The following is a 12,778-nucleotide window of genomic DNA, read 5'->3' as shown; positions in this document are numbered from 1 at the left end:
CATAAATAATATCACATTTTTTTAATAATAAAAAATTAATTTCAAAGCAAAAAAAAAAAAAAAGGAAAAATTGTGATTTTGCGCCAATGGCGGACAACAACTTAATAACTAAATAACAATATGATTCAGATCGCGAGGACGGTTTCGTAAAAATACACATATTATTATTATTATTATTATAAACAATGATTTTCAAAGGAACAATTTAATATTTCTTCTTTACAAATTAAATAAAAAAAAAAACTAAAAAGGCAGCTTTTTATGTTTTGGTCATCATTTATACTAATTTTTCTTTTGTAAATAAATGCAAACCTTTCCCTTCCCCTTCCCCGCACGTTGTCGACACGTGCAAAAAACCAAATTTACAAACGATCAATATGTAACAGTTAAACGTTAAGAAATAATAATAATAATATTGTTAATTAAAAAAAAAAGAAATTTATCCTTTCCCATTAAAATATGTACTGCGACGCCATTTTTTTTTTCTTCCCTCCATTTTTTAACATTTTAATGGACGTCGTTTGGAAAAGAAAAGAAAAGTTTTATTATGATGGCGATGGTATTCTTCTCTTTGATGATGATTTTCATTATTTTCTTCTCAAGTCTATGATTTCGACGGGTAAATCTTCGATGGCGATGTGTTCTGCTTTCTGGAAGGGAAAAGACGAAAAAATTTAATAACAGACTCATAATCATGATTATGTGAAATTTTCATACCTTGTATAAGGGAGGCTCGGTTGGATGAGGATGAAATCCCGTTTGCCTGCAATTGGCAACAACGTCGAGTCCGTGTTCTGGAGTCAATATGAAAAAACCATTTTCTTCATTTTTCGGAGAGCAAACGATGGCCAAAGCTTCGGGTATCATCAATTGATAAGAACAATGAGTGTGTAAATCCACAGACGACAGAAAAGCTGTTTGACTCGGATGAGTCTGAAAGAGAAAAGAATCAAGTTGATGGAAAACTTGTTGCGTAACACCCGCTGCCCCCCCAATCAAATCGTATTAGAAATGATGATGATTATTACAACGACGACCGGATATGATAATAAAACGGAAAAATTGAAAAAAAAATGACGTCACTTCCTGCAAAGTAAAAAAATAAAACGTAAAAAATGTCATTATATAAATAAATGCTGACAATGAGTCATTTTTTTTTTTTTTTGACTTGATTCAAAATCGACAACATGTTTTTTTTTTTTTTTTTTTCTCTTAATTGACCTTGGATGTGTTTTTATGGTTGGTCGTCCATTTTAAAATGTTTTTTTTTTATATTTAAACTATAAAACTTGTCATCCATGTCTTCTTCATTTCCTGTAATCATTATATCGTAAAACTCCATTTTTTTTAGCAGCAGCAGCAGAATCGAATAAACGAATGATTATGAAAAATTTTACTCGTTCAAAAAATATCAGTTCTTGAAATTTATCATTGATTCATAAATTTTTATTTCCTTATTTGACTGGGATTGAATTGGGATTTGACTTACATGAATCCAACCTAAAGTGATCAAATTATGTTCATCTAAATATTCAAAAATTTCTTCTTCGTTTTCTGTCGTGCACGAATCTGAAGTTCCCACTTGTTTAGGAATCAATAAATGAGATATTGTGAGTTGATCCCTTTCCAAACGTCCAGCTAATATTCCACAAGTTTCTTTGTTTTGCTCAGTGTTCATCATGGAAAGTATTAAAAATTTTGACATGAGTTTTGCTGGGACCATCATGTGCCTGAGAGCAACATTGATTTGTGATAATGGTCTTAGTAAAGTAGGTCTTGTTCCGACATTTTCTTTGGCTGCAACACCTTTACTAAAAATTTTTTTTTTTAAATATTAGGAATTGACCTTCGTTATTTATTAGTCAATTTTGTTTTTTGTTAGTAAAAAGAAATAAAAACTTACTCTTTATCATCATCTGTCACGTTTGGAAAAACGCCTTTTCGATTTTTCTCCTGCTCTTCTTGAAACTTTTTCAACATGGCAGCTTTTATTTTCGCCTAAAACAATTCAAACATGAAAATTGATAATTTTGGAGTGATTAAAATTTAACATAAAATGACCATTCACATAAATATCATTCAGATAAAAGAATCTTGTAGAGGAAATATTTTTAAATAATATACCTGTCTTTCCAAATAAAACTTATGTTCTTGTTCGTATAAGTCTAACAATTTAGTTTTTAATTTTTCAGCCTTTGTCAAAACTTCTTTGAGTTTTGCATCATTTTGAGCTCTATCAACAATTGAAACAGACTTAAAATTGGGATGTTTTCTTATTTTTTCCAAAAATAATGTCATGAACTTCATGTAAAGAACATAAGCATTTTCGAGGCTCCCTTCTTTGAGATAAACGTCTGCCATACGGACCATTTCAAGTCCAGATCTGTAATATTTTCTGGGAGGTATGTGATGATCGACTTCGAATGCATTACCACTGTCGGCAAGTGCCTTAATTCTAGCACTAGGTTCGAGCACGACAGCCTCATCGGTAGAAAACGAGGGGGATTCAAGTGAATTAAACGAATCCCCTTCACAAACTGCTTCCGTAAATAATGAATTCGTATCCGGTTTTTTATTTCTATACATTTTTTTTATAATTAAAATTTAAAAAATTAGCCCGGCCAAAAAAAAAAAATTATGAAAAAAGTCGCGGTGATGAGAATTGAATTGAATCACAACTTGTAACTAACATATAAATTTGTTTTGCCATCCATTATATCGTCTGCTATATTGACAAAGGAAAATATCGATCTGTGCTATTTTCTATTGGTGGCAATATTCAATGAATCGAACGATTTTTGTAAACGAGGTTTTACAAGGCGAGAACTCGATATTCGATAGAACTTGAAACTCTCTTGATCTCGATTAAAGAGAAGGTAAATGATTAAGCATTTGTTCATACTTAGTAACGGCTTTTTTGTGTCCATTAAAAATCGTTTTTAAAATCGTTAAAAAATAATTGATTTTTTTTCGAGATTCGTTTTGATCGCGGTGTTCCTTCGCCGATCCATTTTCTAATCTTTAATTAAATAATATTTATTTATCGATAACGAATTTCGATCGTTGTAACATTTTTAATTAAACATTTCGATAAATCCGTCCATATACGGATTCATCCATTTTAATTATTCATTTAAAAAAATTTATTTTAATTTAATTTATTATTATAAATTCAAGGTTAATTTAAGTATTTACAACAAAATCTAAAAATTATTAATTAATAATGTTTTTCGGTAAAACAAAACGCAAAATTTTTTTACGAAAAAAGGCGAAAAAAAAAAAAAAAAAAAAAAATTTTTTTTTAATTCCCTCATAACCCACAGATAAAAATTTTTTTCAATGTAATTTCCTTTAAATATTTTTATTATTATTATGTTAAAAACTGGAGATAATATTCATTCAAGTATGTATTTAAGTATTTTTTTTTTTTTTTTATTAACAAAATATATATATTCATCGTTTAATATTTTTATGTTTAATTTTTATTTTAAGAATGGCTAGTTCTTCAACATCGGGAGCAGAATCACTAGTTTACACATACAAAAAATTAGTAGTACCTGTTTCGATGAGAAGTATTTACTGGAAATATTTTGGTTTTCCTGCCTCTGATAAAGGAGAAATTATAACTAAATTAAAAATTATATGCATACTTTGTAAATCACAAATAGCTTATAATAAAAATACCAGTAACTTAAGGTAAATATTTTAATATTAAAATCCTTTAACATTACATTAAATGTTAAAATTTCATATATTAATATTTTCTAGAATGCATTTACAAAATAAACACTTGGCAGAACTTATTAAAATAGAAAGTCAAGTTGCTCTAGATGATAGTAATAAAGGTAAAGTAATTAAAAAACCTGTTAAAATAAAACAGGATGTTTCATTAGGAATCGAAGAAGCCGGGAGTAGTAATGAAGAATATTACATATCTGAAGAAACACCTCAATTATTTCATTTAGACGGAAGCGAAGTCGAAGAAAGTTATGTTTTTTCTCAAGTATCAAAAAAAATGGTATGAACAGTTATGACTGACATTTTTCTTTTTTTTCATCTTAAAAAAGTAATTCAATTTGTAAATTAATTATTATTATTTTTTTAGTTTCCTCATGTGACAGCTAAAGAAAGCAAATCGATAACTGATGCGATTGCAAATTTTGTAATAGCAGATTTACAATCTCCTTATGTTGTCGATGGAAGAGGTTTTCAAAGACTTCTTGTCACTCTTAAATCACCCTGCGAAATTCCTAGTACAATGAAACTTACTTATGATTTAATACCAAAGATTTATAAATCGACTAAAGAGGTTATTACAGCTACCTTATTTTTACAATTTATTTTAATGCTTGCCGATATCAAAAGATAAATTTTTTTCATTTTCAGAATCTTTTATTAGAAATTTGTAATTTAAGTTCGGATGTGGGCCTAACACTGGAAGAATGGACATCGATTAGTAATCACAGTTTTTTAACTATTAGTGTATATTATCAAAATGCTAACAATGCTGTCGTTTGTAAAGTATGTAAAAAAAAAAAACAAATAATAATAATAATAATAATAAAATCAATCAATCAATTGTTCTAATGGAAAATTTTCGAATAGGTATTGAGTACGATTCACATTTTGCCTACCATAGATTCCAACACATGGGAACACATATTAGAATCAGTTTTGTCGGAATGGAATATAGATTATGGAAAAGTGACAGCTGTAACGTTTGCAACATCACGTGAAGAAATTTTAGCGGCCATGTATAATAAAGGATATACGTTAATACCCTGTTTTGAATATACAATCAAAGTAAGAAATGATATATAAATATGTGGAAAAAAATTTTCCTCCGTTATTTATTCACACATGATATGTTTTAATAGGAATGCATGAGACTTTGTTTTGAAAATGAAGGGATAAGAGAAATAGTTGGTAAAGTTCGAGGAATCATTTCTTCGATACTAAGAAATTCCCACGCATTAGAATCATTAACGGTTCAAGAATCTTCTGCAGAGGTTATTATATTTATATATATATTGTTATATTATTTCGTTTTTGTTAGGCTCGATTAAAAAAGAAAAATGTCAATTTACAGATAGAAGGAACATTACAATTAGATAACGAAACGTTTTGGGTAACAACGTTAAACATGTTGGAACAATTCATAGCTAAAAGAGATATTATTGAAAATATTTTACAAGATCTCATTGAATATCCTTTGAAAAGTGGATTGGAAATGATGGAATGCGATTGGGAAGTCGTACAAGATTTAATAACACTTTTAGAACCTTTTAAGGTGTGATATAATTTTACCAAAAAAAAAAAAAAAAAGGCAATTATTGATTGGATCGTTGGTAAAAAGGAAAAGTTTTTTTTGTGCAGGTGACACTCATGACGTTAAGCGAAGAAAAAATTCCATTGATATCACTATTAAAACCTTTACTTTGGCAAGTTATTAATAATAAGCTTAAAGAAAAAGAAACGGATTCGTTGACTTTACAACATTTAAAAAAAATTATCATTGATGATTTATCATTTCGATACAACGACGAACAAATATCACCTTTGTTACAAATTGCCACCATGTTGGATCCAAGGTTGAAATATGATTATTAAAAAGAATAAATTTTTTTTTGTAAAATTGAAATTAATTTTAAGGTTTTTTTTTTGTAAGGTTTAAATTGTTACCTTATACAAGCGACGAAGAAAAAATGGCGACCGGCGAACTCATAAAAGGAATGTTGACAAAAGTTATTGAAGATCAAGTGCCACCCACGGAAGAACCCGTTGCGAAAAAAAGTAGATTATCAGGTACGATGGTACCATATGGAATGGCACTTTTGTAATTCCCATACGCGTTATATATATATATTTATTTTTCAGGTATGGAATTATTATTGGGAAATTATAGTAAAATACAAAAAGTAAAAGCGGATCCATCGGAAAATGCAAACATCGAATACAATCAATTTTGCACGGATGCGATTCCACCCCTCGACTCTTGTCCCGTTCAATGGTGGTCGAACAATCGTAGAAAATATTTAAATTTGGCACTTTTAGCCGATAAATATATTTGCGTTCCTGCCTGTGCCGTTTTACCCGGGAAAATTTCAGTTGAAAATCAAAATAGTTTTAATATAAAAAGATCATCGTTTACAACGGATCCAAATCTATTAGATAAAGTATTATTTTTACACGTAAATCAAATTCCGATGTAATATTTATTTAATTTCAAATGTACAAAAATTTAATTTTTAAGTTTCCCCCCCCCCCTCAAAGACTGTTATTAATAGAAAAAAATTAGTTTAAGGTATTAAAAAATAAATAAAAATGCTTTTTTCTAAAAATTGTTTTTTTTTTTTTAATAAGAACCTAAATAATGGGAGCACTCCCTATAAAACTTGTTTTTGGAAGGTACGTTTAAATTAGAGAGCAAAAAGAGTAAATAAATAATTTATTTATTTATTTTAAAAACCGTAGTAACACAATTTTTTTTTCCTTAAAATAAATAAAATGATCACGTTTTATCTAAAATATGACGACTTATCCAATCTAAACTTTGATAAAATCTTGGATCGCTTATTCTTAACATGGCTCTTTTTGTCGAATAATAATATATTGGAGAAACTAAATAAATAAATAAGAAAAAATAGGTTTGATTATGTATTTTATGGATTGAAAGTATTTTTTGTTTGTTTTGGTTATTACTTACACATTCTTTGGCAAGAAAAAAATATCGTTAATCCATCTGTCCAATTAAAATTATTTGGATTATTCCATCTAATTGTTAATAACCAAGCATGTAAAATTATAGTTATGATAAAATAAAAAACTGATATAAGTATTGCTAGCCGAAATCTATCAAAAAGAAGTTCAACAAGACCAGCTTGGAACACGTATGTGGAAAAAAAACCTATCAATGTTACAGTCAGTGAAATAACTATGAAAACATCTTGAAATCTATAATAAAAACAATCGATTAATATTATTATTATATTTATTGGAAAATACACGCGGTGTTATATTAACGAATTCATTTTTTTTTTTTTTTTTTCACATGTTTTACTCACATAAACGCAACTAGCTGCAATTCTGGTTTTAATCTGGTAAATTCTGATAATGAATTTAATAAAACATCGGCTATTATTAATAAAATTTGAGTGGTTAATAGAAAAGTGTATCGAACGGAATAACTCATGTTTAACTTGGTTTCTCTCTCTTATCGTTGAGTTAATACATTTAAAAAAAATGATACAAAAGTTTCCCATGGCAACATTCCGCCATTTGCGCCTTCTAAAATTTCATTCTTTAAAACAACTTGAATGACGTCACTTCCGTTTATAGTTTTCAGCCATTTTATGTATAATATTATTTAAATCAAAATGAAGTAAGCCTTTTTTTTAATTTTTAATTATCACGGTAATCCTTTATTTAATTATTTTATTAACTGTTTATAAATAAAATTTATTTATTTTAGGATCGGTTTATGTTCGTACAGTGGTTACAAAATATATCCCGGCCATGGGAAAACTATGGTTAAAGCCGATGGAAAGGTTAGTCAAAATAAACAAAACTAATTATACATTTTACACGCCCTGATATTTAATATTTAAATGATTCCATTCCATTATTAAAATGACGATTGCTTTTCCTTTTAATTACATAAAAATCATTTTTATTAAAAGGCTATGGGTCGTGTGAACGAATTCTAAATTCTCGATATCTAAATCATACGAACGACATATTGTTTTTTTTTTTTTTTTTTTTTTGAAAACGTACTAAAATGTTTTGTTACGCAAAATAGGTATTCACTTTCTTAAACAAAAAATGTGAATCGGCTCACTTACTTCGTAGAAATCCTAGAAAAGTAACATGGACAGTTTTGTACAGAAGAAAACATAAAAAAGGTCAAGAAGAAGAACAAACAAAGAGGAGAACTAGAAGAACTCAAAAATTTCAGAGAGCTATTGTTGGAGCATCACTTACTGAAATTTTAGCTAAAAGAAATATGAAGCCAGAAGTAAGAAAGGCACAAAGAGAACAAGCTATCAGGTATATATAATTGATTGGTAATTTATAATCGGTCCAAAAGTATGCATTGGTGTTTAAATCAGATAGAAAAATTTTGTTTCGATTCTTATTTCAATATTAACTTAAATTCGTTTAAAATTGCAAAACATTCCTGATTGGTAAAATTTTTATTTTTAGGGCTGCAAAAGAACAGAAAAAAGCTATCAAGGCGACTAAAAAACCAGCTCCAGCTAAAACTAAAACAGCTCCTAAACAAAAGGCTATTAAAGTTTTACAAAAATCAGCTCCAAGAGTCGGAGGAAAACGATAATGTCATTATTTTAAATAATAATACATTTTACATTAAGTAATTCATCTTGTTTTCATATAAATTTTATTAAACATTCCTTTCGATTCCTAAATTACCTGAAGGTCAATTTCATGCTTATTATTTTAAATAATTTCACATTAATTACGAAGATATATAATTAATTACTCGGAGTAAGTATGTATTTTTCTGATGTTTATGATAATTTTGTAGACAATAGTTATTTCGAAAAGTTTTGAAGACATGGAAAGTATCGAATCCTCAATTTTACATTACTTGATCTATAATTATGTAAAATCTGATGTACCTGAGTACCTGAAAACTAATTTTTTTTTGCTTTGATACATAAATTCATATCGAAATCATAAAGTAAATGAATTTGTTTAGAAAAAAATTAGATTTTACATAAACTTTCATTTAATTTAAACATGATTAAAGGAAATTAAACATTTTTTTTTTCAAAATGGGAAAGTTTTTTAAGTTTGAGATGAATAACAGGAACTTAAAACGAGAACAACTTTTTTATATATATATTTCCATTCGTAGGAAATGAAAAAAAAAAAAAAAAAAGTAATGGATGGAGGAGGGAGAGAACGTTAAGAAATATTTTTATTATACGTTTTGCATTCATTGAATTATAACTTTCCATATTTTGCAACATTACATAACGAAAATTTTTTTTTTTTTATACAACTTCCTATAACCGTCACATAAATCTACTTCATAAAAACGTTTTTCAAAATCATTATGAAAGAAAAGAAGAAAAAGTTTCAAAATTTATTAATTTCAAATCATTTAATATTCTTTTAACGTTTTTTTTACCAAGAAATAAATCGCAACAAACAAAATATTCAAAAATAACCGTCACTTCTATTTCGAATACAACGGATTTTACGTTTTGAAACAATTTTTTTTAAAATTCATTTACCGCGTAAAATTACGAATAATGTTTTAAAACTTAAATAAATTACACGATAAAAAATTAAAAAAAATTTTGTAATTATCGTCGTTTTATGTATTTGAGAATAAATAATTAAAATTATTTAATGTTACCGAGAATGTTACGTAAGATGTAAAAAGAAAAGGAAACAAATACCCGAATTCTAAGAATAATAATAATAATAATAATAAAAGAAAATCTTTAATTTTTTTTTTAACGGTTTTTCAACGGTGAGATAAATTTTCCTTTTCTTTTTTTTTTCCTTATTTTTTTACGCGCGATTAAAATTTATCCATAAAAAAAAAAAAAAAAATATTTGTGTGTTTAGCTTTCACTTTTTATTTAATCTCACATTTAGAGGATTCAACGAACGAACGTTTTCTTCTTTCTCCGCCATTTTGAAAAAATTTAAATTTCAAATCATTTTCATTATAATACTTAACTTATAGAAATTAATATAAATATTTACAAAGGACGAAATTTAAAATATATTTTATATAATAATAATACTAATAATAATAATGATAATAATGATATTCATATTTATTCTTTGCCATTCAAAAAAAAAGAAAAAAATTAAACGAGTTAATAACGTTTCCATTACAAACGAAAAAAAAAATTCGAATCGTTGAATCCGCATCATGTGTATCAATCCACAAACTTTCCAACTAACTCGACCTAAAACCTGAAGGGAGGTACCTGAAAACTAAAAAAACTAAAAAAAACTAAATTTAGCTTATGTCAGTTGTGAAAAATAATAAATTATTATTATTTAATATTTATCATTATCATTATTATTATTATTATTATTACGTGTAATTTCTCGGATTTGTCTCACTTCCTCACTTTTATTTTCTTAACGTTTATTTCTCGACAAACACACAACCGACAAACAACAAACAACAACAACAACAAACAACAAAAATGGTAAGTTCGTTTCCTAATTTTTTTTTTTTTTATTTTGTTAATTTTTACCAGAAGATTTTCGTTAACTTTTTCTTATATTATTATTATTATTATTATTATTATTATTATTATTATTATTATTATTATTATTATTATTATTATTATTATTATTATTATTATTATTATTAACTGGATAAAAATATCCTCAACCTCATTGTTTTCAATTTGTCCCTGACACAGAAAACGTCGTTTGGAATTTTAAATAATAATGATAATAATGATTAAAATTTTATTTTTGGTACCTTAAAGAGTTTATTATTATTATTATTATTATTATTGTTTGTTTTTCAGAAAACTCAAATCGTGTTAGTTTTATTTTTATGTACGATTTGTTTCGCGATTGAAAAGAAGGTCGAACAGACGAATGTTAAATCGTCAGCACCACCATCACCATCAGCAGCAGCACCATCAGCAGCACCGTCACCATCGTCGGGAGCCCCCACGAAAAAGGTCGAAGGTAAAAAATCAGAAGGACGAGGAGGATTTGGTAGAATGGAAATAAGCGATTCCCAATTAGAAATGGCATTAAAAGACAAAAGATATTTACAAAGACAATTAAAATGTACATTGGGTGAAGCGCCGTGCGATCCTGTCGGAAGAAGATTAAGAAGTAATTATTTAAATTATTAATAATAATAATTAATTAATTTATTTATTTATTTGTGTTGTTGTTTCTTCCTCCAGCTTTGGCACCTTTGGTCGTTCGTGGATCTTGTCCACAATGCACACCAACAGAAATGAGACAAATACAAAAAGTTCTCCTTCACATGCAACGTAATTTTCCAAAGGAATGGGCAAAAATCGTACGAACCTATCAATAATAATATACATTTAATAAAAATCACGTGACGTCACACACATACATAACTATTTTATTTTATTTTTTTTTAATGTAATAAATAAATTATTTATTAATATAAATTTCTTTTTCTCTCTCTCTCTCCACACACACACAAAACCCCAACAATTTTTTTCCCTCTTTACAAAACCCATAACAACTTGAAATTATTTAAACTCTTATTAATAATAATAATAATGATAATAATAATAATTGCTCGGAGGTTAATAAATCGAAATAATTGCTGGAGGGTTAATAAAACGAAATTACAAAATTAATTAATAAAAACTTGTAATTTATATAAATAATTAAAATTATTAAAAAAAAAAAAAAAAAAAAATCGAAAATTGCGTAAAATATAAATAATTTTATTTATGTATTTATTTATTTATTTAAAAAGTTGAAATGATAATAATAATAATAATTATTTAGGTTTTACACTGAGTTTGAAAGTAGAAAAAAAAAAAAAAAAAAGTAAAATTCTGTCCTTTGAATTGAATTTTTTTAAAAAAAGTTTTCGTTATTATTACGTAATAATAATAATAATAATAATAATTACGTTATTAAACACACAAAACACACACAATAATAATAATAATAATAATAATATTTTGGCGTTATCATCATCATCATCATTACATTGAAATGTACATTAAGAAAATTTTCACGGTACGAATTGCGTAACATCTAAAAGAATTTCATTTTTAAATTTATTGTTAATTTTTAATGGCGTCGTTAAATTTTCCGGTGGCGTTTTGGAAAATCATTATCAAATTTCGAATTATGATCGAATTTATATTTATTATTTTCCGAAATTTTCCCGGTATTGATGTTAATTCTTTCGGATTTTTTCGTAGGAGTTTTATAAACGTTTAAATCCTGTTCGCTTTTTCTCCTATTCGTTCTCTTCCCTCCCCCTCCCCCTCCTCCTCCTCCTCCTTGATTGTGATAACTCACAACAAACGGATCTGAATTATCCAGAAAAGTTTTCGTTTTTTTCCCGCCATTTACATAAAAATTTTCACCCATTTGTGATGATGAATAATATGGGATGATAATATCCGATGTTTGACTAAAACTATTTATCAATTTTGGTTTTTCATCGCATCCAATCAAATCCGTAAATTTTCCCGGTCCCGTTTTATTACCCTTTAATAACGTTTTCCTCTTCTGTCCTCCAGACTTTTTCTTTTCTGTAAACAATATTATTATTATCGACTTCGAATCGTTAGAAAAAAAAAAAACCTTGTAATGGAGGAACTAAATGACATGCTACCAAACAACGATTTCGATAATGGAACAAATGTTTCATCATCATTATCATCGTCATTTCCATTACCTGGCCTGATTCCATACAGTCGGGCACCAGAACTTTTAGGTCTGACTAAAAAATTTTTTATTTTTTGATTAGGTACGTTATTTAAAAGCTCAACATCTGATATATTATTATCATTATTATTATAAAAAAAATTTGCTTTTAACGTCTCTCGTCCTCCATCTTCTTCTTTCTCGATAAAATTTTCATCTCTTAAAAATTTTTTTATTTTTATTTTATTTTCTTTTAATTTTTCCATTTTTTGTCCATCTTCTATCAAACCGGGGATTTTTTCATCATCATTATCAACGTATATTTTATGTTTTTGTATTCCATTAACGTTTTCATTTTTTTCTTTCTGTCCGTAGATAGATAAATAAATAAATA

At 27.1% G+C, this 12,778-nt stretch overlaps 6 protein-coding genes across 6 annotated transcripts in view; 3 read left to right on the top strand and 3 right to left on the bottom strand.

Annotated features, from left to right (window-relative positions):
• Nucleotides 1-587: 587 nt before the first annotated feature.
• On the bottom strand, nucleotides 588-2,586 carry Phum_PHUM222190 (uncharacterized protein; the record flags this gene model as incomplete). The annotated part of the gene is made up of 5 exons (XM_002425808.1): nucleotides 588-650; nucleotides 718-933; nucleotides 1,490-1,811; nucleotides 1,904-1,998; nucleotides 2,125-2,586. 5 exons carry the CDS (start codon nucleotides 2,584-2,586, stop codon nucleotides 588-590), a joined length of 1,158 nt encoding a protein of 385 aa, XP_002425853.1.
• Nucleotides 2,587-3,493: 907 nt separating this feature from the next.
• On the top strand, nucleotides 3,494-6,303 carry Phum_PHUM222180 (uncharacterized protein; the record flags this gene model as incomplete). Its single annotated transcript, XM_002425807.1, has 11 exons — nucleotides 3,494-3,686; nucleotides 3,798-3,986; nucleotides 4,122-4,309; nucleotides 4,387-4,521; nucleotides 4,606-4,803; nucleotides 4,878-5,009; nucleotides 5,057-5,290; nucleotides 5,377-5,591; nucleotides 5,669-5,836; nucleotides 5,906-6,191; nucleotides 6,274-6,303. 11 exons carry the CDS (start codon nucleotides 3,494-3,496, stop codon nucleotides 6,301-6,303), a joined length of 1,968 nt encoding a protein of 655 aa, XP_002425852.1.
• A 208-nt stretch (nucleotides 6,304-6,511) lies between these two features.
• On the bottom strand, nucleotides 6,512-7,192 carry Phum_PHUM222170 (uncharacterized protein; the record flags this gene model as incomplete). Its single annotated transcript, XM_002425806.1, has 3 exons — nucleotides 6,512-6,621; nucleotides 6,707-6,954; nucleotides 7,065-7,192. 3 exons carry the CDS (start codon nucleotides 7,190-7,192, stop codon nucleotides 6,512-6,514), a joined length of 486 nt encoding a protein of 161 aa, XP_002425851.1.
• Nucleotides 7,193-7,376: 184 nt separating this feature from the next.
• Phum_PHUM222160 (60S ribosomal protein L24, putative) lies at nucleotides 7,377-8,373 on the top strand (the record flags this gene model as incomplete). Its single annotated transcript, XM_002425805.1, has 4 exons — nucleotides 7,377-7,381; nucleotides 7,472-7,547; nucleotides 7,799-8,046; nucleotides 8,203-8,373. 4 exons carry the CDS (start codon nucleotides 7,377-7,379, stop codon nucleotides 8,333-8,335), a joined length of 462 nt encoding a protein of 153 aa, XP_002425850.1. The 3' UTR covers nucleotides 8,336-8,373.
• A 2,357-nt stretch (nucleotides 8,374-10,730) lies between these two features.
• On the top strand, nucleotides 10,731-11,059 carry Phum_PHUM222150 (uncharacterized protein; the record flags this gene model as incomplete). The annotated part of the gene is made up of 2 exons (XM_002425804.1): nucleotides 10,731-10,809; nucleotides 10,923-11,059. 2 exons carry the CDS (start codon nucleotides 10,731-10,733, stop codon nucleotides 11,057-11,059), a joined length of 216 nt encoding a protein of 71 aa, XP_002425849.1.
• Nucleotides 11,060-11,811: 752 nt separating this feature from the next.
• Phum_PHUM222140 (uncharacterized protein) overlaps nucleotides 11,812-12,778 on the bottom strand; it is a gene marked incomplete at both ends in the record, with an annotated part of 2,111 nt that continues 1,144 nt past the window's right edge. Inside the window, 3 exons of the mRNA XM_002425803.1 lie at nucleotides 11,812-12,269; nucleotides 12,353-12,456; nucleotides 12,559-12,749. Coding sequence (XP_002425848.1) covers nucleotides 11,812-12,269; nucleotides 12,353-12,456; nucleotides 12,559-12,749 — 753 coding nt within the window. The remainder of the gene's footprint in view (nucleotides 12,270-12,352; nucleotides 12,457-12,558; nucleotides 12,750-12,778) is intronic.

This window comes from Pediculus humanus, genomic scaffold (genome assembly GCF_000006295.1).
Source record: "Pediculus humanus corporis 1103172107574 genomic scaffold, whole genome shotgun sequence".
Classification (NCBI taxonomy): domain Eukaryota; kingdom Metazoa; phylum Arthropoda; class Insecta; order Psocodea; family Pediculidae; genus Pediculus; species Pediculus humanus.
Note: the sequence above shows the minus strand (reverse complement) of the source record. Positions and strands in the feature narration are given on the sequence as shown.